Source organism: Perca fluviatilis, chromosome 2 (assembly GCF_010015445.1).
Source record: "Perca fluviatilis chromosome 2, GENO_Pfluv_1.0, whole genome shotgun sequence".
Taxonomy (NCBI): domain Eukaryota; kingdom Metazoa; phylum Chordata; class Actinopteri; order Perciformes; family Percidae; genus Perca; species Perca fluviatilis.
In genome coordinates this window covers 38803059-38829996 of record NC_053113.1, presented here as the reverse complement: position 1 = coordinate 38829996, position 26938 = coordinate 38803059, and the positions used below count along the sequence as shown (strand labels likewise).

Genomic DNA, 26938 nt, shown 5'->3' with positions numbered 1-26938 from the left:
CAGGATACATTCAGAAACCTGTGTACTGGCCTCACTGAGTGTAGAGCTACTGAGCTATCCAGCAAGTTTAAACCACCAGGCTAGGACGAACAAAGAACGTCGATGCAAGAAATCTTCATTCCTTTTCTCCCTTCCTTTATTTAATGTGTAAAACTGTGAATACAAATAAAACTATTTTCAGTCCATTTGTTTCACCTTATAAGCTATAAAACACATGTGCTAGCCACACACACGTAGCAATTATCGCCATTACGAAGAACAAAAGGATCCTTAGCCTAAACGTAGCTTATACATTTCCCATACTTCTGTTCAAACACATATGTAAGTAGAACAATTTATACTTACGGGCATTGCCTTCGTGTAGGAAAGAAATAACTATTAAGCAAGTGAAAAAGACAACTTGTCCCGAGACAGCAAACCGAACAACCTTTCACGTTGACTTCTCTGGTGTGTCTGGCCGATAAACAGGAAGTATGCGGTTAACTCACCCAAACGTACATTTCATTTCATTTTTTCTATCGACTTTGAGGTTGAGGCAAATCCCAATACTGACAATCAAGGTTACAGTGCACTGCATATTATAAAGGCTGTTTAGGAACTGACGTAATGACATATGTGGGGTGGGATAATCTGTGTGCACTATTCAGTACATACTTCATTAATATCTTACTGATCAAATATGTCCTAATTACTAGGGATCAAGGTTATAATTGTTAACAAAAATGAACGAAAACAACGTGGGAAACAACATTGCCGTCAACTGAAATAAAAATTAAAACGAGGCGTTACAAAAAAACTATAACTAAAACTGTAATGTCTGTTTGCAAAACTAAGTAAATTAAATTAAATTATTGTGTAAATGTCCTTAGTTTTCATCTTTGTCAATGTCTTTCACAGAGCAAATAACATTATATCTTTCAGCTTTGACATTTCCGACCATAGACCTGTTTTATACAGTCTATGCCATAGATATATAGTTTCCAACCGGGAACCCAGATATTCCGACATTCCATGTCAAATTGAACACAACTTAGTCCATGCCCCTCGCCTGGCATCATGATGGTACTGAAAGTCGGAAGAAAGCAGCAGAGTCCTATTTGATTATAACTGTGTCCGATAAGAGCAAGTGCCTCTCAGTGGACGGTGGTAAAGTATGTGTAGATTTTATTAAAGGGAAAACTCCCATGAATTTGAAGAAGCGCGCACAAGGAGGCTAACCTAGCTTACCATAACAAGGTAAAGGAGAACGCAAAGCCCCCCTCCCCCGAAACAGAAGCTAACCCCGGTACAGGGCATGGAAGTATGGGTACAGGGCATGGATGTGTGGGTACAGGGCATGGATATATGGGTACAGAACCATGCAGCATGACAGAGACAACCGCAGGACAGGGAACACAGCAGGAGGGCTTTCACCGGCAACCTGATAGCTGCTGGTTAGTGCATATGCAGGAACACCAAAAGTGGGAGGAAGCGTGGGTTAATATGTGTATTGATACACATTGATGGGATGTCTACACAACTGTGGGAGTCGATTGACTTCAAAAAGTTCGCCACTTTACTCAAACCAAAGTTCAAAACACCTGTTGATGTATGTCTTCTGTAGTCGATTGGTTATTTAGGTTTTTTCCTGGCAAACGTCACTTACACATATTGGCGTCTAGTGTAGACTGTTTACATATTTATGCTCATCATCATATGTACATTATATGTTCTGGTGTTATTGTTGAATACATTGTGAATACATATTTCTAAAGCTGTATGATGTTTTTGTTGAGTTATTATTACACAATACTTTTTCTGACCTTTTTGAATCTTGCCCCTGACCAATAACCCATATTACAAAAAAGACTAAAACTAACACTAAAACTAATAAAAACTGAATTAAAACTAAGCATTTTCCCAGGACATTTAAAAGATACTCTTTTAATAATTGATATACAGTTTTCCTAATATTTTATTTAATTCCTAATAGAAATACAACAAATACATTTAAAATATACCCTCATTGTACTTTGACAGTAAAAAAAAATATATATAAGTATGACACAGCTGACTCTAATTCACATGACAATTTAAAAGTCCTCCACTGTTAGAGCTATAATTTTCGACAGATAAAAGAAGCCTTTGACCTCCCTTTAAGAATTGGCTTAAATTAAGACGTGTTTCAAAATGACATGGTTACCACTGTGACAGCTTTGACCTTCAATTAGTCTTCAATCAATATTTTTCATGAGACTTGCCAGTCCTCACAAGGAAAGATGGCTATTAAGAAGAAAGGAAAAACATTGAATAATGCATTGGTTTATCAGTTACTTATAGTTGAAACTTGTGATTTTGTGGAACAGCCCTTCTGTTGAATTGCTTCCGCAAACTTTCTCTCATGTCTTTAGCTCTCAAGCAGTATATAAGTGGATTAATCATGGGGGGACAAAGGCTATACAGCATAATAATTACTATTCGCACATCATCACTAAATTTAATGCCAAAGCCATTGCTGGCTAAATATACACAACATCTGGGTAAATAATAGAGTGAGATTATAATCAGTTGAGGAGTGCAAGTGGACAGAGATTTTATAGGACTTTGTACATTTGCTATCTTAAATACAGCTATAATTATAGAGCAATATGAGAACAGTATGAATGCCAGAGGTCCCAGTAACATAACCATTGCTAACACAAAAGCAGGGAAGCCATAAGGAGCCCTGTCAGTGCATGCCAGCGTTGTTATACCAACATGATCACAGTAGCAGTGGTTGATAATGTTTGAAGCACAGTAAGGCAGAGGGTATGCCCTAATAACTAACATTAAAGAGGGTGCATTGGCAGTTACCCATGCTGTAATACTTAGAATGAGGATAGTGGAGTTTTTAAGAACAAGGGGATATCTGAGAGGATGGCAGATTGCCAAATACCTATCTAAAGCCATCAGAAAGAGAATAAGGGAATTCACTGTGCCAAGATAGTGAACAAAGTACATTTGGACGAAGCAAGCAGTGAATGAAATGTTCCCTAATTGAAACCAATACCTACTGATGATCTTAGGTAAAGTGGTTGTGCTAAAGAGAATGTCGCATGCACTCAGATTTAGAATTATATAATACATTGGCTTATGAAGGCTGCGGTCAGTTGCAAATAAAAAAAAAATTGTAACATTGCCTGTCACAGTTAAGAAATAAACTAAGAACAGTACTGCTGAGACAATTCCTTGGTACTCTGGATGAAGTCCAGGGAATCCAGTAAGGATAAATTCAGTCACAATGCTCTGATTTCCCCCCGGCATGATGGAGTACAAATTTCCTGAACGCACTGAAAAGGAAATATAAAACATATAACATCATCTCAAACATTTAAACAATAGCAATGTGACAATAGCACCATATGCACTCTCAACAAATTTTATTTGTTTTGCATTAAAATAGGATAAATAAAATGAAGTGTGTGTGAGTAACTCACACACTTATTATCAGACTTTAAACAAACAAACTAAACAAGCAACAAGCTGATCAATTTCTACCACTCAACCTTTTACACCTACATGATGTGGAAGACTTTCAGATGCCGAGAATTAATCAAATAACTTATCAAGAGGCTAAGATGGTGCAAAAATAAAATCTTAATTTAATGAAAAGATTCTGAAATACTTCTAAAGAAAAAACTAAATTTAGTGTGCAGTTACAAGATATTATAAACTGTGAAGATTACTGAAACCCCTCCCTCCAGAAGACAACCCACACCTGCTTGTGATGAAGGTCAATGTCCCTTCCTTTTTATTCTCTAACAATCAGTCACATTAATCTCTCTTAGCCACACTAGTTTTTTCATCTAGCGGAAATACATCAATCAGTTATTGTGAAGATAAAAAAAGTAAGAAATATAACATTTCTTACTGTATTTCTAGTAGGTGTTAATGTCTGACTTGTTCAATTAATATAGTAATTAATATTAAATTGGTCAGTGGGGGGGAAATATTGCTATGCCAACTATGCATAGCGAGGAACAATCACCTTATGAGGGCTAATTGGAAGAGCCATTAATTTAATAATGCTAATGGGTTATAAATCCCACATGAGTAAACAATTGCACTTGAACAAAACCCCAATGTGTACCTAAATTGTTACTGAGGAGGGAGGGTTAATATCCCCAGTGTTTAATGGTGGTCTCTCAGCACATAGCACATTTAATCCAAGTTCATGACGTCTCTATGGCATAACATAACAAGCAAATGATTAACATGAAATGTGAAGCCTTTTAGTTTATGAGTTTTTGTCTTAAGTTGTTGGACAATGCCTGCATGTGGATATTGTTACTACAGTTTGTGGTAATTGTAGTTTGTATTATGGGTAATGTAATTGTAAATAAAAGTAGCACTATGATTAATGTTGTAGTTGTAGTAGTACATGGCAGAAGCTTCATCTACATAAATGGTAAAAACCTGTATCCAGTTTTCTAACAAGTATCTCTAAGAAGTAAGCAAAAGCACAAAATGTAATTTAAGATGCAATAGAAGGCCACCTTGAGTCTTTTCATCAACATTTTCTTTCTTAAAAAACAGACTAAACACTTGAAGAGTCAATTAATTTTTAGCCTGTAATTGTAATTAATGTAGCCTCTCATTCGCATGAATAAGTGCCATGTGCACATTTAAAGAGGTTACTTCCCCAAACAAAAGAAGCAAAAGAGGAGGGAGGAGTAAATCATGCCTAGGCCTAAATGTGTGTTGACTCAGCAGAGATAACATTAAATGAGAAAAGTTGATCTACAGGAGAATAAATATTTGAAAAATACAGAATGCCTCAGAGCCTTACTTCATTATATTCCATTTTATTTTCATATTTTCAATTGTCCCCTGTATTTCCCTTTCACAAATAAAGACCTTTCCAGCATAAATTGATGCAGAAAAAGTTAGAAATAGGTGCATGAAAATTCACCAGAATGCAGGAAATTAAGTGTTTAATGCTCAAATTAGTTTCAGACCCTCCACATCCTCCCCAAATATGTTCAAATAGATTTGGGTTGCCAGTCCAGCTGGTATTAGGTCAAATGTTTGTGCCATGTCACCAGGGCCTGGAAGCTGGCACCCATTGGGCCACTGATGCACTTCTCTAAACTCTGTGCTACTAACCGCCCAAGTTGCCCACCTATTTTTTCTACCAGCCCACCCTAATATAGCAGGCTAGAACCGGCCCTGGGAGTTCATACTGTATATATCTGACTGCTTGAATTTGTTGATGAAAACCATGTGTAGTAATATATAATAATATTGAGGCGGGGACACATCGATTTGAACTGTTGACAGGATAATTGTAATCAAATAATGAGACCAGTAAAGAGTCACACCCCAAATAGACAATCAATAAATACAAAATCGACTAAATATAATAATTGATAATCAGAGTTCAGGCAGTTTAAAACCACACAGTGCTTGCCTTCATAAACAAACGTATTTTGACCAGTGAGGCGACTGTATAAGCCACATGTATTGTTGCCATACAGGCTACAGAACACTCAATTTACAGCATTCATATTTTGACTTTCCTAAATCTATGGAACTCTATTTAAGATGTCAATTTATATAAATAACATATTAAAGAGTTGAGGTTGGAAAAAAAGTTGGAGGAAAGAATTGTTTCAACAGAAGTCAAAACACAATGTTTGCAATATGTGAACTCTGGGGAAAACAACATTGCATAAGACTGTTTTGAGATAAGAATTCACTAAGGCACAAAGACACACACACACACACATAGGAATACACTCCCACATGCACACTTTGCTCACACGTGAGACACTAATTAGCGTCCCCATGGATCTCATTTGTGTTGTTGTATCATCATCCATCATTAATGTTAAACTTCTAACATTTAAAAACCCCAGGGGGGCTGGGGCATGCAAAGGTCTATTGTTGACCCTAGTAGAGCAATTTGCTCACTGAACTATATCACTGCCAATACAAGTTATATGTATTTAAATGATAAATACATGTATTTAAATAATTGGTGTTTCCGCTCGCCGCCATCTCGCCAGTTAAAAAGAGTCAATCTCCGAATGCACTGTAACAGGGAGGAGAGTTAGTGAGGAGGAGAGCTTAGTTCCATATAAATGCACGGATAATTCGCTGTTTTGTCGTTAGTGAAAAACAATATTGACCTTGTAGTTGAAAAAGGAGCCTCATATAAGAAACAATACTAAAATCAATAGATGCGTTTATTCGCATTCGGAGATCGGATAGCAGAAACACCAGCAGCTACAATGAGTTGTTAAAAACCTTTCTTTATAGTAAACTCTGGGTAGCCTACACAAACAATGTTCTCAGTGCTGGAGTTCATGTGTAGAACTCCTGGAAAGTTTCATGTTGTGGCGAGTCTTCTTAGTGTTTTAAAAATAGTGATTTTGATGCGATCATAGTAGTGATCGCATCCGCACCCTAGCACTCCCATTCAAAAGGACATTTGACCGAAAACGAAAATATGGTAAATCTTAAAAGTGGCGCTCCTGTCCTAATTATGCTTTTAAACTAAAGTTTGACTCGGGTACATTCACAAAAAGACCCTAGGTTGCATTTTGGCGAGAGTTACACTTTAATGAGAGGGGCTGTAGCTCAGGCCGACTCGTCCTCACTGGCTTTATTTACGTTAGACCGGCTGCTGCTTGGTGTTATAAAGTAATTTGAATATTTGTTTTCGCCATGGCTTGGGCTTTGACTTTCCCGCTTGCTTGTCGCCGTTTGTAGTTTGTAAATCTATGATAGTGACTGCATTCAATCACAGCGAGAACGCAACATGTAGTTTATTTTCTTTATCACATTTAAGCTACAGTCTACAGTAATTTTTTTAAATGAAAAAAAACACAATTTATTGTTTAATAGAACAAAATATATGAAAATCAATGCAGCCTGTTTTAACACAATTTAAATAGTGCAGAGGTAGGGTTGGGTACCGAACTCTGTACTTTTTTGGGTACCGACCGAATTACATCGTTTCTACCGAGAACCGATTCACGCTAAATCAAATGGTGCCAAATTCTGTTACCCAAGAGCACATAAGCGCGAGCATATCTGTCCTCTCTGCATGTTGACAGAGAGCGGAGCTCCGACACACACGCAGAGCTGCGGTGCGGACAGAGCGAAACTACGTTGACTCTGCAGTTTGTTAAAGTCACAGTGAGTCACGGCAATGCCGGTAAAGCAGTTGCACGTGTGGTTACACTTTTCAAAACCCCGTGTAGACAGCGTATATAATGGAGAGGCGAAAGATGTATGTATGGTTAACGTTCCTCTTCCTCTGTGACAGGCAGGCACCACGTGTTCACTACGCCCTGTTGACTGACTGACAGGCTCAGGTTCTAGGGCAAGGCAACTTTATTTCCATAGCACATTAAAGAACAGTGTAAAAAGAGATAGGAAATAAAAACAGGCTAAAATAGAATGAGATACAAATACAAAAATAAAATATTCAGTGCAGTGTAAGAAATTAATAATTATTTCATTTGATAGGTTGTAGGGACAGGTTTGGGAGGGGAGAGGGAGGTGTTTTATTTTGTGTGGTGTGTAAAATGTTCTTAATAACAAAATGTTCTAAGTAAATAGGATAAATAAGTTGGGAATTATTTTTAAAACTGAAATTAATCTTTTGTTATTACAGAGGGAAAATACAAAAAAAAGGTACCGTTGGGTACCTGAATTGAATTCCAGGTACCGCTATCGGAAAAAAGTGAACGGTACCAAACCCTATGCAGAGGGAATTATTCTGACCGGAGACAATTAGAATTTTCGGTCAAACCGTAAAACCGAGGGCAAGGATTGCAAATCCTACAAAACTGTGCACACAGTTTAAATATTTTTTTCCCAGCTGATACCATGGGGGCTGCGTAGATTTTGCCGTGGTTGTTGGTGCATACATAAACATATTAAACATTAATAGTAAATAAACACAGAAACAAAAATGTAGATATAACTGTTAGTTAAAGTCCGACTGCTTAACGTCCTGCGGTTGAAGTCCTCTACAGTGAAATACAGTCACACTTTGCACCGTTTTAGCTGTATTTTAACCGGACCTGTCTGGCCCACAGACCGAAACCGGGTCGCAGTTTCTCCGCTGTTTGTAAAACTTTCCTCCGCTCCGTTAGCTAACGGCTAGCTATTTGTTGTGCTAACAGCTAGTTAGCCTGTCTGCTAGCGGGGAGGTGATGCTGATCCCTCAGGATTTTTGCCTCCTTGGAATTCTATTCTATATTTTGGCAACAGTGACGGACTATCCACAGCTTGCTAACACAAGCAGGAGCATCTGCGAGTGTTGACTTGTGAAGTGCAAGTGAAGACGGATTGGTTTTTGGAGAGGGCCTCCGTCAACGTTGCTACTAGCTAACTAGCAAGCTACACGATGCCACCCCTCAGCTGTACACCTGGCTGTGACTCGTGCCTCCTGTTCAGCCAGAAAATAGTGGAACTTGAAGCCAGAATAGCGACTCTCCACCAAATCATGGTAAATGAACAGTTCCTCAACACCATTATCATTGGAAGTACCCTCACACACACTAATACTAATGTCGGATGTCTTGATTCAGATCTGCCCTGCACTACTCTCACTCCACCACGCACTAATACAACCTCTGTCCCTGTTGTCTCTCCTCAGCCCCTGCCGAGAACCAAGCCAGCTCTCCTGACCAGGTCTACTCCACACCAGCCTGAGCCATGGCGTATAAGCAAGCATCACAGCAGGCGGTCAGGACAACGCTCAGGCCCAGCCCAACCTCTATGACTGGAAAATCGCTACACCATTCTGATGGACGATGAGGAGTTCCCTCTGCTCTGTGGAAACCCTTCTCTGCCACGTCCCCATGCCGCTCATCCTGGTCCATTCACACAGTCGGCGCCCCCTCACTCCTGCCCCTCAGACTCAACAGCTTCCACCCTGGTCATCGGAAGTTCCATGGTCAGGGACCTCTACATTTCCCCTTCACCTAGCGGTCCCTCCAAGGTCTACTGCTTCCCTGGTGCCAAGGTCCATGACATCCAGCACAAACTCCCAAGCATCCACGCCTGCCACGCTAAGGTCGACAACATCATCGTGCATGTGGGCACAAACGACATCAGAGAGAGACGGTCGATAGCACTCCAGAAAGACTTCATAACTCTCATCACCACCCTGATGGGCACAGAAAAACGGATCGTCATCTCTGGGCCTCTAACTACCTAAAGAAAGGGTGCTGAGAGATGTCCAGACTGTTCACACCTGGCTGAAACTCCACTGTGCTTCCCTGAGCATTCCCTATTATATGTCAACAACTTTGACTTGTTCTGGGAGAGGCCCAGCCTGCTGAAGCATGATGGTCTCCACCCAAACCAACATGGAGCCAGGCTGCTATCTGACAACATAACGACCACACTGAGTAAGTATTGACATTCTGTAGAAAATATCACAGATTCATGCCCCCCAGGTATTGATCCTAATGGCACTTTACAAGTGGATGGATCTGAAAATGTTTTCTACAGGGTAACATGTAGTACTACTACTATTCCAGTTATAATCAACAATAGACCATACAAAGTGGTGAATCCCCTAAGTAATAAGAAGTTGACTGCAAACATAGTCAATTTAGCATCCATTCCCCGTCAGCCAAAGCCTGTCCCAAAAAATGAGACGGTGTCTGTTCCTCGACTCAGATCAGTTAAATCAAAGGTAATCAAAAGAGGGGTAATACTTAACAACCTAATTGGGATTAAAACTACCACTGCAATGATAGAACAGGATAGGAAAATTAGATGTGGACTATTAAATATCAGATCTCTGTCTTCTAAAGCAGTACTAGTAAACAATTTGATATCAGATAATCAAATTAATCTATTCTGTCTTACTGAAACATGGCTGGGCCATGAAGAATATGTTTGTCTAAATGAAGCGACTCCTCCCAGTCCTAATAATACTCAAATTCCTAGAGCCTAAGGCCAAGGAGGGGGAGTTGCAGCCATATTTGATTCAAGCCTGTTAATTAATCCTAAACCTAAACTAAATTATAACTCGTTTGAAAGCCTTGTTCTTAATCTTCAACATCCAACATGGACAACAGTACAGCCAATTATATTTGTTGTTGTCTACCGAGCTCCAGGTCCATATTCAGATTTTTTTATCGGAATTCTCTGAGTTTCTGTCACATGTAGTCCTTAAATCAGACAAAGTACTTATTGTAGGTGATTTTAATATCCATATGGACGTTGATAACGACAGCCTTAGTATTGCTTTCAACTCATTACTAGATTCAATTGGTTTTAGTCAGAGTGTGCATAAGGCCACCCACTATTTTAACCACACCCTCGACCTGGTGCTGGCATATGGCATAAAAATTTAAGATGTAATAGTATTCCCATAGAATCCTTTATTATCAGACCACTTCTTAAAGTGATGGTTTGGAGTAATTTCACCCTAAGGTCCTTTGCACCATGACCTCGAGCCAAACATCCCCCCAGAAGCTTTTTTCACCTGGGTCGAACATTGGGAGAGTTAGCGTAGAGTAGCGTTATCAGCTGAATAGCTTAGCGCAGGGGCTAATGGATCCAGTGATGTATCTCGTAAAGTGTTATTTACATACACTTCTGGTGTACTTACAAACTTTCCAATACATCGTTTTATGAGTGCATAACCTATTTGTACTAGTGTAGAAGTTTGGTATAATTTCGGGCATTATTAGTGTTGTCATTTACGAGATACATCACTGGATCCATTAGCCCCTGCGCTAAGCTATTCAGCTGATAACGCTACTCTACGCTAAGTCTCCCAATGTTCGACCCAGGTGAAAAAAGTTTCTGGGGGGGTGTGTTTGGCTCGAGGTCATGGTGCAAAGGACCCTAGGGTGAAATTACTCCGAACCATCACTTTAATAACTTTTGAATTCTTAATACCCGACTTTACGAAATTAGATAAAAGCTTCTACACTAGATGCCTATCTGACAGTGCTATAGCTAAATTTAACGAAGATATTCCAACAGCACTAAACTTAATACCGTGCTTTAATAAAACAGAGGACCTTTATGTTAACTTTAGTCCGTCCCAAATTGATAATTGTGTAGATGGTGCTACGGCTGTCTACGGACAACTTTAGACTCTGTTGCTCCCCTCAAAAGAACTAATAGTATAGTATAATAGTCTTAGCCAACTATAGACCTATATCTAACCTTCCCTTTCTCTCCAAGATCCTTGAGAAGGTAGTCGCTAATTAGTTATGTGATTTTCTACATAGCAATAGTTTATTTGAGGACGTTCAGTCAGGATTTAGAAAGCATCATAGCACAGAGACGGGCACTGGTGAAAATTACTAACGACCTTCTAACTGCTTCAGACAAAGGACTTGTCTCCTTACTTGTCTTACTAGATCTTAGTGCTGCATTCGACACTATTGACCATACCATCCTGTTACAGAGATTGGAACATTTAGTTGGCATTAAAGGAATTGCACTAAGCTGGTTTAAGTCCTATTTCTCTGACTGATCTCAATTTGTTAATGTTAGCAATAACTCCTCCAGGTACGCTGAAGTTAGCCATGGCGTTCCACAAGGCTCAGTGCTTGGACCAGTTCTATTCTCCTTATATATGCTTCCTCTAGGAAATATTATTAGGAAACACTCAATTAACTTTCACTGTTATGCGGATGACACCCAATTATACTTATCAATCAAGCCAGATGAAACCAGTCAGTTAGCTAAACTTCAAGTATGCATTAAAGATATAAAATCATGGATGACCTACAATTTTCTGATGTTAAACTCAAACAAAACTGAAGTTATTGTGCTGGGCCCTAAACACCTCCGAACCTCATTATCCAAAGATATAATTACTCTGGATGGCATTGCTCTGGCCTCCAGCACTACTGTCAGAAATCTAGGAGTTATTTTTGATCAGGATATATCCTTTAACGCCCACTTAAAACAAACCTCTAGAACAGCCTTTTTTCACCTTCGTAACATTGCCAAAATTAGGAACATCCTGTCTCAAAACGATGCTGAAAAACTAGTCCATGCATTCGTTACTTCCAGGCTGGACTATTGTAATTCCCTATTATCAGGATGCTCTAATAAAACCCTTAAGACTCTCCAGCTGATCCAGAATGCTGCAGCACGTGTTCTGACAAAAACTAAGAAAATAGATCATATTTCTCCTGTATTAGCTTCTCTGCATTGGCTTCCTGTAAAATCCAGGATTGAATTTAAAATCCTTCTTCTGACCTACAAAGCTTTAAATGGTCAAGCACCTCCATATCTTGAAGAGCTCATAGTACCTTATTGTCCCACTATAGCACTGCGCTCCCAGAATGCCGAGTTACTTGTGGTTCCTAGAGTCTCTAAAAGTAGAATGGGAGCCAGAGCTTTCAGCTACCAGGCTCCTCTCCTGTGGAACCAGCTCCCAATCTGGGTTCGGGGGGCAGACACCGTCACCACTTTTAAGAGCAAACTTAAAACTCTCCTCTTCGATAAAGCCTATAGTTAGGGAGTGAGGAGTTGCAGCATTCGACTATACAAGCGGGGAGCGTGATGTCATGACGCACCCCCTCCCTATCTCTGCTTCTCTTCATAGAAAGCTTACTATATTTAGGGTATGAGGAGTTGCAGCGTAATGCCTAGACCGGCCGGAGTGGGTGTGTAGCCACAGTCATGGCGCACCCCACCCTATCTCTGCTTCTCCCCATAGAAAGCTTACGTATACTAAAGGCCGGGACACACAGGGCCGATAATTGGCCGTTGGACAGTCTGGCGAGGTCAGTGACTCGAGTCTGTTCGGTGTGTCCCGTGCCGTCGTCAGTCTGGGGGGCTGTCGGCGTTAATTTTGGCTGACCTGACATGTTCAGTCAGAGGCAGGGCAGTCGGGACTCACCCGGAAATGGCGAGCGGAATGAGCGTAACTAGAGTCTCTCAAAATCTGACGAAAATCTTTTAAACTGACCTTTGTTGAGCTGAAATGAAGACAGATTCAGCAACTGCATGGCCTATTTTCCACTTAAAATGTTTTCAGAAACATGTTTCAGTGAACTATTTTAGTACAATATGAGATCATATTCTGAACGAGCCGCCATGACAGTCTGGCTTTGAATTTCTGGAGAAAACCAACCAATGATTCGTCCAATCAGCTGCCGGTTTTCATTTCTTGGGCAACAATACAGAGTAGCGCCGCCTGCTGCTATGGAGACGTATTACGTTTCTCAAGTCGGTGTCGCCTCAGTGTGTCCCGAGGCAGTTTTTTGGACCTCGGGGACCCGACTGATCATCTTGACTGGCTTTTCTGTCGACGGTCGGACATATGGCTGGTGTGACCCAGCCTTTAGGGAGTAAGGAGTCGCAGCGTTAGCCTAGCCCGGCGGGGGAAGGTGTGTAGCCACAATCACGGAACACAGCCTCCCTATCTCCCCTTCCCTGCAGCTCTTAGTTATGCAGTTATAGTTCTAGACTACCGGGGTACCTCCTTTGACACACTGACCTTCTCTCTCCTCTCTCTTTGCATCTGTGTGTATCCATGTCCCAGAAATGCTTGTTACTAACCTAGCTCCGGGGAGCTTATTCCCCGGAGTCCTTATTTTCTTTTTCCACCCAGCATGTTTCCTTGGATCATGATGGCACCTACATCATGGTGGCAGCTGTCGTTGTGGTCCTGCTCTACACGCTGCTACGCTCTGCAATGCCCAGGTTCGACTTGCTATGTCCGGCCAATGCCCTGCCACGCCCTGTTACACCCTGCTGTGCTCTACGACACCATGAACTATTACAACTACTACTTCTAGTCATTATCTTTATTGTGACTATTATTGCCATTGTTCATCACACCCCCAACCGGCACATGTCAGACACCGCCTACTAAAAAATATATATATATATATATATATATATACAGTACAGGCCAAAGGTTTGGACATACCTTCTCATTCAATGCGTTTCCTTTATTTTCATGACTATTTACATTGTAGATTCTCACTGAAGGCATCAAAACTATGAATGAACACATATGGAATAATGTACTTAACAAAAAAGTGTGAAATAACTGAAAACATGTCTTATATTTTAGATTCCTCAAAGTAGCCACCCTTTGCTTTTTTGATAGCGCTGCAAACCCTTGGTGTTCTCTCAATGACTATCATGAGGTAGTCACCTGAAATGGTTTTCACTTCACAGGTGTGCCTTGTCAGGGTTAATTTGTGGAATTGTTTCCCTTATTAATGGGGTTGGGACCATCAGTTGTGTTGTGCAGAAGTCAGGTTGATACACAGCCGACAGCCCTATTGGACCACTGTTAGAATTCATATTATGGCAAGAACCAATCAGCTAAGTAAAGAGAAGCGAGTGGCCATCATTACTTTAACAAATGAAGGTCAGTCAGTCCGGAAAATTGCGAAAACTTTGAATGTGTCTCCAAGTGTAGTCGCAAAAACCATCAAGCGCTACAACGAAACTGGCTCACATGAGGACCGCCCCAGGAAAGGAAGTTCCTGAGTCACCAGCCTCAGAAATCGCAAGTTAACAGCAGCTCAGATTAGAGACCAGATGAATGCCACACAGAGTTCTAGCAGCAGACACATCTCTAGAACAACTGTTAAGAGGAGACTGCGCAAATCAGGCCTTCATGGTCAAGTAGCTGCTAGGAAACCACTGCTAAGGAGAGGCAACAAGCAGAAGAGATTTGTTTGGGCCAAACAAACATAAGGAATGGGCATTAGACCAGTGGAAATCTGTGCTTTGGTCTGATGAGTCCAAATTTGAGATCTTTGGTTCCAACCGCCGTGTCTTTGTGCGACGCAAAAAAGGTGAACGGATGGATTCTACATGCCTGGTTCCCACCGTGAAGCATGGAGGAGGAGGTGTGATGGTGTGGGGGTGCTTTGCTGGTGACATTGTTGGGGATTTATTCAAAATTGAAGGCATACTGAACCAGCATGGCTACCACAGCATGCTGCAGCGACATGCCATCCCATCCAGTTTGCGTTTAGTTGGACCATCATTTATTTTTCAACAGGACAATGACCCCAAACACACCTCCAGGCTGTGTAAGGGCTATTTGACCAAGAAGGAGAGTGATGGAGTGCTGTGCCAGATGACCTGACCTCCACAGTCACCAGACCTGAACCCAATCGAGATGGTTTGGGGTAAGCTGGACCACAGAGTAAAGGCAAAAGGGCCAACAAGTGCTAAGCATCTCTGGGAACTCCTTCAAGACTGTTGGAAAACCATTTCAGGTGACTACCTCTTGAAGCTCATCAAGAGAATGCCAAGAGTGTGCAAAGCAGTAATCAGAGCAAAGGGTTGCTACTTTGAGGAATCTAACATATAAGACATGTTTTCAGTTATTTCACACTTTTTTGTTAAGTACATAATACCATATGTGTTCATTCATAGTTTTGATGCCTTCAGTGAGAATCTACAGTGTAAATAGTCATGAAAATAAAGGAAATGCATTGTAGTCAGCTGCAAATATGGCTTGACCCCAAAAAAATTCTAACAAAAGATTTTTCAGTGGTTTACAGTAGTATCAGATGTACCTAAAAACATACTAAAAGTTTACCAAAGTTTGACTTCAAGAAAGGCCCCATTTTCAAAATGGTCGGCCGCCAGGTCCTTAAAAAGACCATTACTCCTTTGTATTCCTACTACACCATGAATACTGGTACCTTATACATGTTTTGGCCATTTAATATTCTAATTAGCATATTTGTATGATAAATAAGCACAATTATATATATATATATATATATATATATATAATGTGTATATATATATATATATGTGTATATATGTATGTATGTATGTATGTATATATATATATATAAAATTGTAATTGTAATTATAAAATTTCCCTTAAGTAATTGCATATTTCTCATATCATTTTGCCTAGTGTTGGTGGTTTCTGTCCATCAGCTCCCTTCTGATGAACCTCTACCACATCAGAGCCATCTCTTAAGTTTTTACAGCAAATGTGGCAAGTTTCTTGGTTTACAACAATATGACTCATGTTCAAAGTTGGAGTGTACTTTTTCCTCAAGCTAATCCAACAATGTCATCCTCTCTTAATACACTCACATTGTTGGCCTTTGTCATGTGTTAGAAATCTTTCTAATGTTCTTTTGACACCCCCATAAAATGACACTGAGCATGTGTCTGAGAATAAGACATTTGTGCTGTAATATACACTACCGGTCAAAGGTTTTAGAACACCCAATCTTTTTAGTTTTTTTATTGAAATTTGAGCAGTTCAACTCCAATGAATAGCTTGAAATGGTCCAACGGTAAGTAGTCAACTGCTTGAGGTTAAAAAAATAAGTAAGGTTACTCAAAACTGAAAAATAATGTACATTTCAGAATTTTACAAAAAGGCCTTTTTCAGGGAACAAGAAATGGGTTAACAACGTAAAGCTGTTCTGGAGGTTGATCAAGCTTTGAATGTTGGTACTACCAATTCCCACAGGTGTTCCAACTTGTCTGGGTTATTTACAACCCCCTCTGTTTGTATAAAAGTATTGTTGGAACACACTGTGGTACCATACCCTCGTGAGCATTGTATGAACAGTATTGTACTGCAGAAAGTAGTATGTTGCTATAAAAATGGTGGGAAAAAGAAAATTAACAATGGAAGACCATCATAACACTTAAGAATGTTGGTCTTTCCTACAGAGAAGTTGCAAAGAAAGTCAATGTGTCAGTGAGTACAGTATTCTTCACCATCAAAAGGCACTTAGAAACTGGGGAAAACTCTGACAGGAAGAGGTCTGGCAGACCCAAAGCCACAACAGAATCAGAAGACAAGTTTCTGAGAGTCAACAGCTTGCGTGATAGGCGGCTCACAGGACAACAGCTTCAAGCACAGCTTAATAGTGGTCGTAATAAGCAAGTCTCAGTTTCAACTGTAAAGAGAAGACTTCGAGCTGCAGGTTTGATAGGTCGAGTTGCAGCAAGACAGCCATTGCTAAGACGTCAGAATAAGAAAAAGAGGCTTGCCTGGGCCAAGAAACATCGTCAATGGACTACTGAAGACTGGAAGAAGGTGTTATGGACTGATGAATCAAAATTTGAAATCTTCGGTTCATCACGCAGGATTTTTGTACGCCATCAAGTAGGTGAAAGGATGGTTCCTCAGTGTGTGACATCAACTGTCAAACATGGAGGAGGAAGCGTGATGGTGTGGGGCTGTTTTGCTGGATCCAGGGTCGGTGATTTGTACAGAGTGAAAGGCACCCTGAACCAAAACGGCTACCACAGCATTCTGCAGCGCCATGCAGTACCCTCTGGTATGTGCCTAGTTGGTCAGGGGTTCATCCTACAGCAAGATAATGACCCAAAACATAAGTCCAAGCTATGCCAGAACTACCTTAGCAAGAAAGAACAAGATGGTAAGCTTAAAAACATGGAGTGGCCAGCACAGTCACCAGACTTAAACCCCATTGAGCTGGTTTGGGATGAACTGGACAGAAAAGTGAAAGCAAAGCAACCTACAAGTGCCACACATTTATGGGAACTTATGCTACAGAGTTGGGAAGAACTTTCTGAAGAATATTTGATTTCCATTGTAGAAAGAATGCCACTTCAGCTGTTATATCTGCCAAAGGGGGCTACTTTGATGAGTCAAAAATTTAGACTACATTTTGGTTTATAAATTGATTCCATGATTTCTTTTTTAACTTAAATTTGTTCTATTCTTTCATTTGAGAGTACAATGAGACATTGAACTACATGAATTTCAATTAAAACCTGGAAAAACTGGGGTGTTCTAAAACTTTTGACCGTAGTGTACATTTTTTTTTTACCCACCACATGGAGGAGGAGTGTGGTGGTGGGGGGTAAAAGTAATTTAAGTTACTTTTGGGTGGAATAACTTTTACATTGAATGTCAAGTCTGTGTTTTAGCAAAAAAAGGGTATGTGTCCAAAAACGCATACTGAATAGGAGTTACATGACATAGGCTAAATCGTTTACATCTCTGATTCACCCCAAAAAACATAAAACCTTACAGTTATCTCACAAAATGTATTCCATAAGTATGTCATCATGTTAGTGCAATTTAGACAAGTCCAATGGATTCATAGACCCAGAAAACATGGGGTTAGACACCAAGATTACTTGGCTAGGTCAAATAATGAAGGAGTTAGGATATTTTGAGGGCTTCCTGCCCATCATTGGACGCCATCTTGAAAATTACACTTTTATAGTGGTCAAACTTTGGTAAACTTTTAGTATGTTATTAAGGACACCTAATACTACAAAAAACAGCTGAGAAACCTTTTGTTAGAATTTTTTTAGGGTTAGATGTTTTTTTTTCATATATGCAGCCGCCTATTGAATGAGAAGGTGTGTCCAAACTTTTGGCCTGTACTGTGTGTGTATATATATATATATATATATATATATATATATATATATATATATATATTAGAGATTCAAATGGCTTACCAATAGAGGAAACTCACGGACCACCAGTGGTACTTGTACCATAGTTTGAGAACCAGTGACTTAAAGAGATATTTTGCTGATTTAAATCCAGCTATGTGCCATGACAGTATGGCCAGTGTGTTCAGATGAACCGTGTGTGGCTTCACACCGTGGCCGCAGCGCACGAGGCTCAGATCACCCAAGGTCTGCTGAAATCTGCCAGATGACGCAAAATGCATCACAGGGTTCTGCTGAGATCGGTGAATTTCAAAATCAAATAAAAAATAAACACCTGTAAGTCAGTATCTGTCAGGTGGGCAAAAAACATAAAAATCACATTTATTAATGTTTATTCCTTTTGCCCTTATTAAGGAAGTGCAGATGACTAACCATTGAAACTGAAGACATTCTCAAACTGTTTGACTATTTTGGATGTTCTTTAAGTGGTTTCTGTTCCCGACCCAAATTATTATCCCAGTCCGGCCCTGAGCGTGGCTGATGTTTAAAATATTTATCATAGTATGTTTATGTTTTAGATAGTGATAGCAATATATATCATGCTATTTTTCACTTCACAATACAGAAAAAATACTCCAGTCAATAATAATAAATGATAAGTAATGTCTTTGGGTAAAAAGTAAGAGAACGTACGGCAGTTATAGTAATTTAGTTTATTTGTTTAGATACTTTGAGTTGATTTTAATATCACAGATTTCAGTAAATGTTATTGAAGTGGAAATGTGATTGCATATTTTACTAAACTACTTTTGGAAAATCCTACATTTATTGCATTATGTTATGGCACAATTAGGATATTCTAGTTAAATGTGCTTTGAATCTCTTTTCGCTTGTATGTCAAACTTAAAAAAAAAGAAAAACCTTTATTAAAGAACCTTTACTGAATTTGAGAGTTATTTGTTGATTTGGGGCCTATGACCAAAAGTAAAAAAGTTACTGCCAGTGTTCTACATCTACTTGAGTGAGATATTCTAGTCCCATTTCTATTTTCTATGGCTAATAAAGTGTTTTACACTATTTAATTATAAAATACAACTTAGACAAACCACTCTAACTTTCACAAGCTCACTTGAAAAAAACAGCAGCTGTTTACGGCATTGTGTCACCAAATCCTTTGAGGTTCATTACCAGAGCTGAGTACAGAGGATCGTCACTCCAGAGGGCTGAGAGTGACATATCTTTCCTAGGAACACTTCGTAAACAAAGAAGTCATTAACTTAATGAGCAAAGTTAAAGAAAGAAACAGTAACCAAGCATCGGTAACCATCACACAATGTTAGGAACACAGTTACGTGAGGAAAGACATCCTCTGAGTGACGACATGCTCAACATGCTTTCCCAAGGTCTTAAACACAATTGCTTCAGCCAAACATCCTACAAAAAAAAATATGCAAAATACAAAAACATATTTACATTATGTATAAGGAGACATAAAAAAGCAAGGACATTTGAAACGATACAAACAAGGTTCAAAGTTAGAATGTAACTTATTTACAGTATTTGTAGTAAAGTAAAGTCTTTGTAGTGACTTCAGAAACCAAAATAAGGGCGCTTTCACACCTGTAGTTCGGTAGACTCAGTTTAATTCGGGGGTAAAGTTGCAACATTGCATTTTTGCAGCGCGACTCGAGCTCTAACCTGTTAACATGGGAGCCAAAATTTAAACGGACACGCCATGCAGCTGACATGCTCGCGCGACGCATCCAGTGTGTAACCAGCCTAAATTCGTCCAATATGGTGCCAGATTTCTATAGAGACTTCCAGGCGAAAACCAGGCTAAAACACACTGTAAACAGGCCTTCATATGTAGCAGAAAAAACACCCAATCTGGCAACACCAGCCACCAGTGTCTCACCGCCGCATGCGTCATCAAAACAAAAAGCAGCGTGGAGGCTTCGTATGATCATTTAAACGGAAAAAAAGGTCGGTGAGGATGGGAAAAATCGTACATTTCTGTGCAAACTTTGCCCACCGGCTTTCAAAAAGAAAATCTGCACTTCAGTCCCATCCACAGCAAACCTGAAACGGCACATTGAACTGATTGGATATGAAGATGAAATCTGATGCATAGTTTCAGTGTTAAAACTGATAAAATAATTGCGGTCTGTGGTTCTATATGGGCTGTGGCAATAATTTTGAAAAATAATAGCTCGCAGCAACATATGGAAAAAAAAAGAACTATGAACTAGTTCATTTTTGGAATTGTGAACTTAGTTCAAAATTTTAAAGTATCAACTATGAACTGAACTAGTTCATTTTAAAATTTGTGAACTGAACTTGGAACTAGTTCATGCAGAAAGTGAACTTTCCCAACACTGATTATTATTAGCTGGATACATGGTTAAACATATTTGCTCTTCCTGATGTATCTCAGTGTGTACTTCATCCATAGCAAATCACCACCAATCGGTCCCAATACTCCCAGTTAAATAGAGTTAATCATATGCTTTGTAAATCTTTACAATCATTCCCTGAAAGAACCAAGCAGGCCTGCCTTGTTTTACAATTCAAATTTTCTTCATAAATTTGCCATTTTCAGCTGGCTCGAGGTTTGTTGTTTTTTCCGAAGGGAATAAGAGACAACGGCAACACACAGATAACACAAGGCAAGGGACATGATCCACACTAAGGTCACTGTGACATCTCAAAACATGTTTTTGGCCATTAATCAAAACTTCTTACGCTAATTATGACAACATTTCACACTAATGTATAATAGGATAAAATTATGAAGTGATGACGTTTTAAATCAAAAAGGTCAACTTCACTGTCCCATCCTAATGTTCTGAAAAAACACTTTTCTGGCCAGTATTTAACACCATACCTCAGGAACAGAAGAGGAGACATTTGGATTTGGACCAAGTTTTAGGAAACAACATCCTCTAGCCCTGCCATTAGTTCAAAGTTTACAATTTTGCCCAATGATGTCAGGATCTCAGAAGAGCAATATTATCTTAACATTGCCTCAGTGTGGCCGCGTCTGTCCCATTCTAGTCAATGCAATATTTGAAAAATTTGGCACAAATGTACACTTAGACTCAATAACTCATAATGTTCTGAAAAAACAATTTTCTGGCCATTATTCAACACCATACCTCAGGAACAGAAGAGGAGACATTTGGATGGATATCTTATTGATGATTTCATAATTCATGATTAACTGATACATTGATTTAATGCATTATCACTGTATGGTCACTGCAAATCAGGCACATTCATTAATATATTGCTGGATTACATTATTTGCTTCTTCTGCGTAAATAATATCAGGCCAACAAAAGCCTGGGAGACAATGGTATGTTATACTGTAGGTTGATATGAACTGTGTAGAATAAATTGTGATGTCTTTACATGGTGATTATAATTGAGGTGTGCGATATCAAATTTGACCACAGTATGGAGACAAAGAATACGTTTGTCAGTGTAGCTCTCTGTAAGAATGATTTTCTAAAGAGTGAGCATCATTATTGTCATTTACAGTATTATTTAAGGACTATATATAGCCTAATGTTTTTTTTTTTAAATCGCCATTTTCATGGAGTGGGCGGGTGTGCTACTTTCTTGTGGCATAGGGAGACTCTTTCAAAGAGTTTCTTATCGCTCTCTCTTCTTTTCTCTCTTTCTCTCTCTCTCCCCCTCTTTTCACTTCCCCCCTAGACTTTTGTATTTGTACTGTTGCACAGCAATTTCCCTCAGTATGAATACAGTTTTATTTGATCTTATTTCATCTCAACAATGGGCCCCATATTGCACCACCTGTGGTTAACTTTCAGTACCTCCCCTGATTCCCCTCCATCCAGCCAAGTTCCTTGCCTGAAACACATTTCCTAACTATATATCTATGTTTTAATATCTGGCAGCTTTCCCTTTTGACACTGGAGAATTGTTTGCTTACTTTTTCCACTTTCACTGTGCTTTCTAAATTATAAGGTCGTCATTTGTTGAATTAAAAGTATCTGTTCATTTTGTTTCTATTTTTGCATGAGGATGCTTGCAATGTGGTTGTTGTCGTGGTCACAGTGTAGTTTCGGAGCATCAAATTACAAAACTTTAAAATGACAGATTAAACTGAGGGTTTAAATTGCAAAATTGATTTTCAGTGCTTCCTTAGTAGACTAAGTCACAGTATTAAAACACTAGTTTAGGCTGTATGTCAATAATCTAGTCTTAAACAACACCAAGAACAAGAATATTGCCCAAAAGTCAATTTAAATTGTATTATTTAGACTTAGACCTATTTGATAACCTTAATTTTACAATATACAGCAGCCTGCAGGCAGGTAAGGGAATGGGAAATATAATAGAATCAGCTTTATTGGCCAATTATGTCAAAAAAATTTGACTCTGGATTCCCATTGTTCACAGTGTGCCAAGTACAAATGTACAGAAAGATACACAGACACATATCAGGGTTTCTCCTGGCTCAGAATGGGCCTTTGGGGGGATTAGTCCATGTAGAGTAAAGGCAGAGAGTCTGTGTTACCTTATTTGACAGAAGTCTATGGATTTACATGTTATTTATGACAGTTTGATAAACAAAAATGTATATTCTCCATTCTTATCATTTTGGTGCTGGTGATTTTCCTTTGGGGCTGGCTAAAACCTCTTTGGGGGGCGCTCAAAATTCCTCTATGCAGGAAAAAGCCTGCATATAAACAAGGACTGCAAGGCTAAAAAAGATAAACTAACAAAACAAATAACTTTTGTAAAGGTATTACATACTTACTAGTTATTACGTTATCAGGGTTCTTTAGATAAGTATATTGGATGATCTGAACCTCTTTTTAACTAAATGATTCTTTCTCCTCCTCATGTTAAGGATCAATGTGCTACAATGTAAAACAGCAAATATGAAGTTTTATGTGTTTTCAGTTATATTTGGAGCCACATATTAAATTAATCATCCTTTCCTTATGTCTGTGGCTTTCTTTGAGCTTAGCTTTTAGTTCACACTAACTATAATGTACTTTTAAAGAAACAACTGGCTCTTACAGTGGTGCTCATGAGTTTATGAACTCATGCTGAAAAGAGGAATAAAAAAATCATCTTTTGGAAATTGATCTTAATGCCTTAATTAAAAAAAAATCCAAACCTTTAAGGACACCAATTTTCTCATCAAAGTTTGCCGTGACCATGTTAATATATGTATGTATATTGTTTCTTTTTGTTTTAATGTGATCATCTCAAAAGGTTATCTAACTTGAAATATAAAGTTTGTTAGGCGCTGAGGCATATGAAAAAAACAAGAAATGACAATACTTCTTACAACATGAATTTTGAGTTATGTGATGATTTGATGTGTGCACAATCAAACAAATAATAATAATAATAATAAACAATAATAAATACAGTGCATGACCTAAGTAGGATCATAATACTGTTTGTATGAAAAATAAAGGAAATTAAGGAGGAAAACTAAATACTCTTTTTTGACACATTGAAGAATGTATTGTCCTTCCATTCAAGCATTGCACAGTACACATTCAAATCATTTCTACATATTACTGAGTGTTTTCACAATGCACATACAGAAGAGGGCGCCATCAGTACACACTAAACTCATTCATACCAACAAATAAACAGAAGGCACATGCAATCCATTGGTTCAACATTGTACGGCTCTGTTGCATTTTATGTGATTTGCTGCCCTCTTGTGTTTTTTGAGATCAGTAGACAGGAAAGGTCGACAACATAAGGATATGCAGTGGTGCTCATAAGTGTACACACCCATGCTAAAGTTGACTAAAAAGAGGAATAAAAAAATCATCTTTTGGAAATTGATCTTAATGCCTTAATTAAAAAGATTAGGAAAATCCAACCTTTAAGGACACCAATTTTCTTTGTGAATGAATAATGTATCGTAAATAAATAAATGTTCTTCCTTTAAATACAGAGGCATAAGTATACATACCCCTATGTTAAATTCCCATAGAGGCAGGCAGATTTTTATTTTTAAAGGCCAGTTATTTCATGGATCCAGGATACTATGCATCCTGATAAAGTTCCCTTGGTCTTTGGAATTAAAATAGCCCCCCCCCCTCCCCCCCCCAAATTTAGCATGGGTGTGTACACTTATGAGCACCACTGTATATCCTTATGTTGTCGACCTTTCCTGTCTAGTGATCTCAAAAAACACAAGAGGGCAGCAAATCACATAAAATGCAACAGAGCCGTACAATGTTTACAATGCTTAATTTCCTTTATTTTTCATACAAACAGTATTATCATCCTACTTAGGTCATGCACTGTATTTATTATTATTATTATTATTATTATTATTATTATTATTATTTGTTCCATTGTGCACACATCAAATCATCACATAACTCAAAATTCAGGTTGTAAGAAGTATTCTCATTTCTTGTTTTTTTCATATGCCTCAGTGCCTAACAAACTTTATATTTCAAGTTAGATAACCTTTTGAGATGATCACATTACAACAAAAAGAAGTAATATACATACATATATTAACACGGTCACGGCAAACTTTGATGAGACACTGGATTCACAGGTTGGCCTGTTCACATATTGCTTCTGATTAAACATGTAAACTGTATATCAGCTGTCAAAACCAGTAGTTGTGTGTAGTTTTACTGTTAACTTACAGTATTCTTGATCAGTTGATAAGAGAAATACCTCATTGTTATTAGTAGCTAGCACATACTGGTGACTTATTTGTAAAAATGAATATTAAGTGCAACTACTGGAAGAGAAAAAATGACAACAATTTGAAAATGCTTTTCATATTAGTATAATAATCAAAATGGTGAAGTCATTATTTAGCATTACCTTGTACAATATTTAGTCAAAAGTCAATAACTGTTAAAGACAATCTATACTGTAGTTTTTATATGCATTTTTTAATTACCTTTTTTCAGAAACTTGAACCTTACATGAACATAAAGCCAGGGATCTAGTTGCAAAGACTGTATTTATAAGGTAGCAGGACAAGCTGTCGTTGGGAGAAGATAACCATGTCACAATTGAAGGAAGTTTTAGCTTGCTGCATGCCTAAGATGGAAGGATTTTATTCCTCAAAAAGTACACTAGTTTTTCTCGAATTTCTTTTGTTTTCAATCCATAGATGATTGGATTCAGTGTTGGGGGGAAAATTAAAGTTGACATCCCAATGAAACTCCTTAGTTGTGGTGAAATGTTATTTATTCTGTATGATATGATGGTAAAAAGACCCAGACACTCCAACAGGAGAAAAACAAATAGATGTGTAGCACACGTCTGCAGAGCTTTGGCTTTTGTGTCTGGTCGTTTGGATTTGAAGCATGCAACAAGGATCCGCAGATATGTGTACAAAATCATCCCATTAGCTACTACTTGTGTAAGAGCAACTATAAAAAGCCCATAAATGTTATTGATGGTTGTGTTGGCGCAGACCAGAGTAAGCAAAGATGGATTATCACAGTAGGGATGTGTTATTTCAGATCGACAGCGGGGTAAACGCAAAAGCAGGAAAAAAAGCACACCTATTAAAACTAAACAACATACCCACACAACTATGGTTATTCTCATAATATGAGCATACGTCATAACTGTGTTGTATTTCAAAGGCAAACATATGGCAATATATCTATCATATGCCATAGCACACAGAATGGTCACTGTACCTGCTGCATAGATGTGGATAAAGAAAGCTTGGGCAACACAAGCTGAGTACTGCATTGTTTTGCTGTTTGTCAGTATGTCCTTAATGAGCTGTGAGAAGAGGGCTGAGGAGCCTATAAGGTCGTTGATAGGAAGGTTCAGCAGAATTAGATACATGGGCTGATGCAGGGATTTGTTCAGTACAATGGTGAGGATTAGAATAAGGTTGCAGAAAAGTATGATCATGTAGCTCAGAGTTGCAAAAAGAAATGCCGGAAAGACATCTTCAGAGGAGAGATTAAAGCGATTCAGCACTAAAACATATGACGTGTTGTACAAGTTGTCCATTTTTATGCTTTTTCTCCCTAGAAAATTGAAAAAATCATTAATAATAATTTAATTATTAAATAGCATAACTATTTCATACACAACATCCATTTAGCAAGAATATGGGTGACTTATTAAAACAAGAAATGCATACAGAGATAATGTTGTAAAAAGTGTGAAAATTACTATATTAGCAAATAGTAAATTCTCACTGCCAAGATTACCAGATCAAAGCTTGGATACTTCCACACAAGTCCACATACATTTCAGTTAAACATTACCCATTACATATCATATGCTGTGCATAGATAACAAGTTATAGTCTTGGAATTCACAGCTTTGCACTGAAACTCCAGAAACAAAATAAAGCTTATGACGGGCAGAAAACAGTAGATTCATTCAATTGCTGAACTAAAAGAGAAACATGTCATGGATCATCACAAACCAGTACCGGCAATACTGGCAATGACCACCTGGTTCAGAAGGTTTAGCAGCTTTATAGGAGGGATATTTTGCTGAACACCAGAAAGCTCCCTGGAGTCTTTTTGGTTACCATGAAGTCTATCTACAGATTGTTAAGAAAATGACTTGACTGGCTAAC

General features: G+C 38.6%; 2 protein-coding genes across 2 annotated transcripts; both read right to left on the bottom strand.

Moving 5' to 3' along the window:
* Positions 1-2313: 2313 nt before the first annotated feature.
* LOC120548255 (olfactory receptor 13C2-like) lies at positions 2314-3282 on the bottom strand. Its single transcript, XM_039784377.1, has one exon. The coding sequence runs from the start codon at positions 3280-3282 to the stop codon at positions 2314-2316; it is 969 nt and encodes a 322-aa protein (XP_039640311.1).
* Positions 3283-17444: 14162 nt separating this feature from the next.
* On the bottom strand, positions 17445-26358 carry LOC120548469 (olfactory receptor 52D1-like; the record flags this gene model as incomplete). Its single annotated transcript, XM_039784736.1, has 2 exons — positions 25459-26358; positions 17445-17456 (listed from the first exon to the last, which is right to left on the bottom strand). Coding segments are annotated over exons 1-2 (912 nt in total), but the record flags the coding sequence as incomplete, so codon positions are not given.
* Positions 26359-26938: the final 580 nt, after the last annotated feature.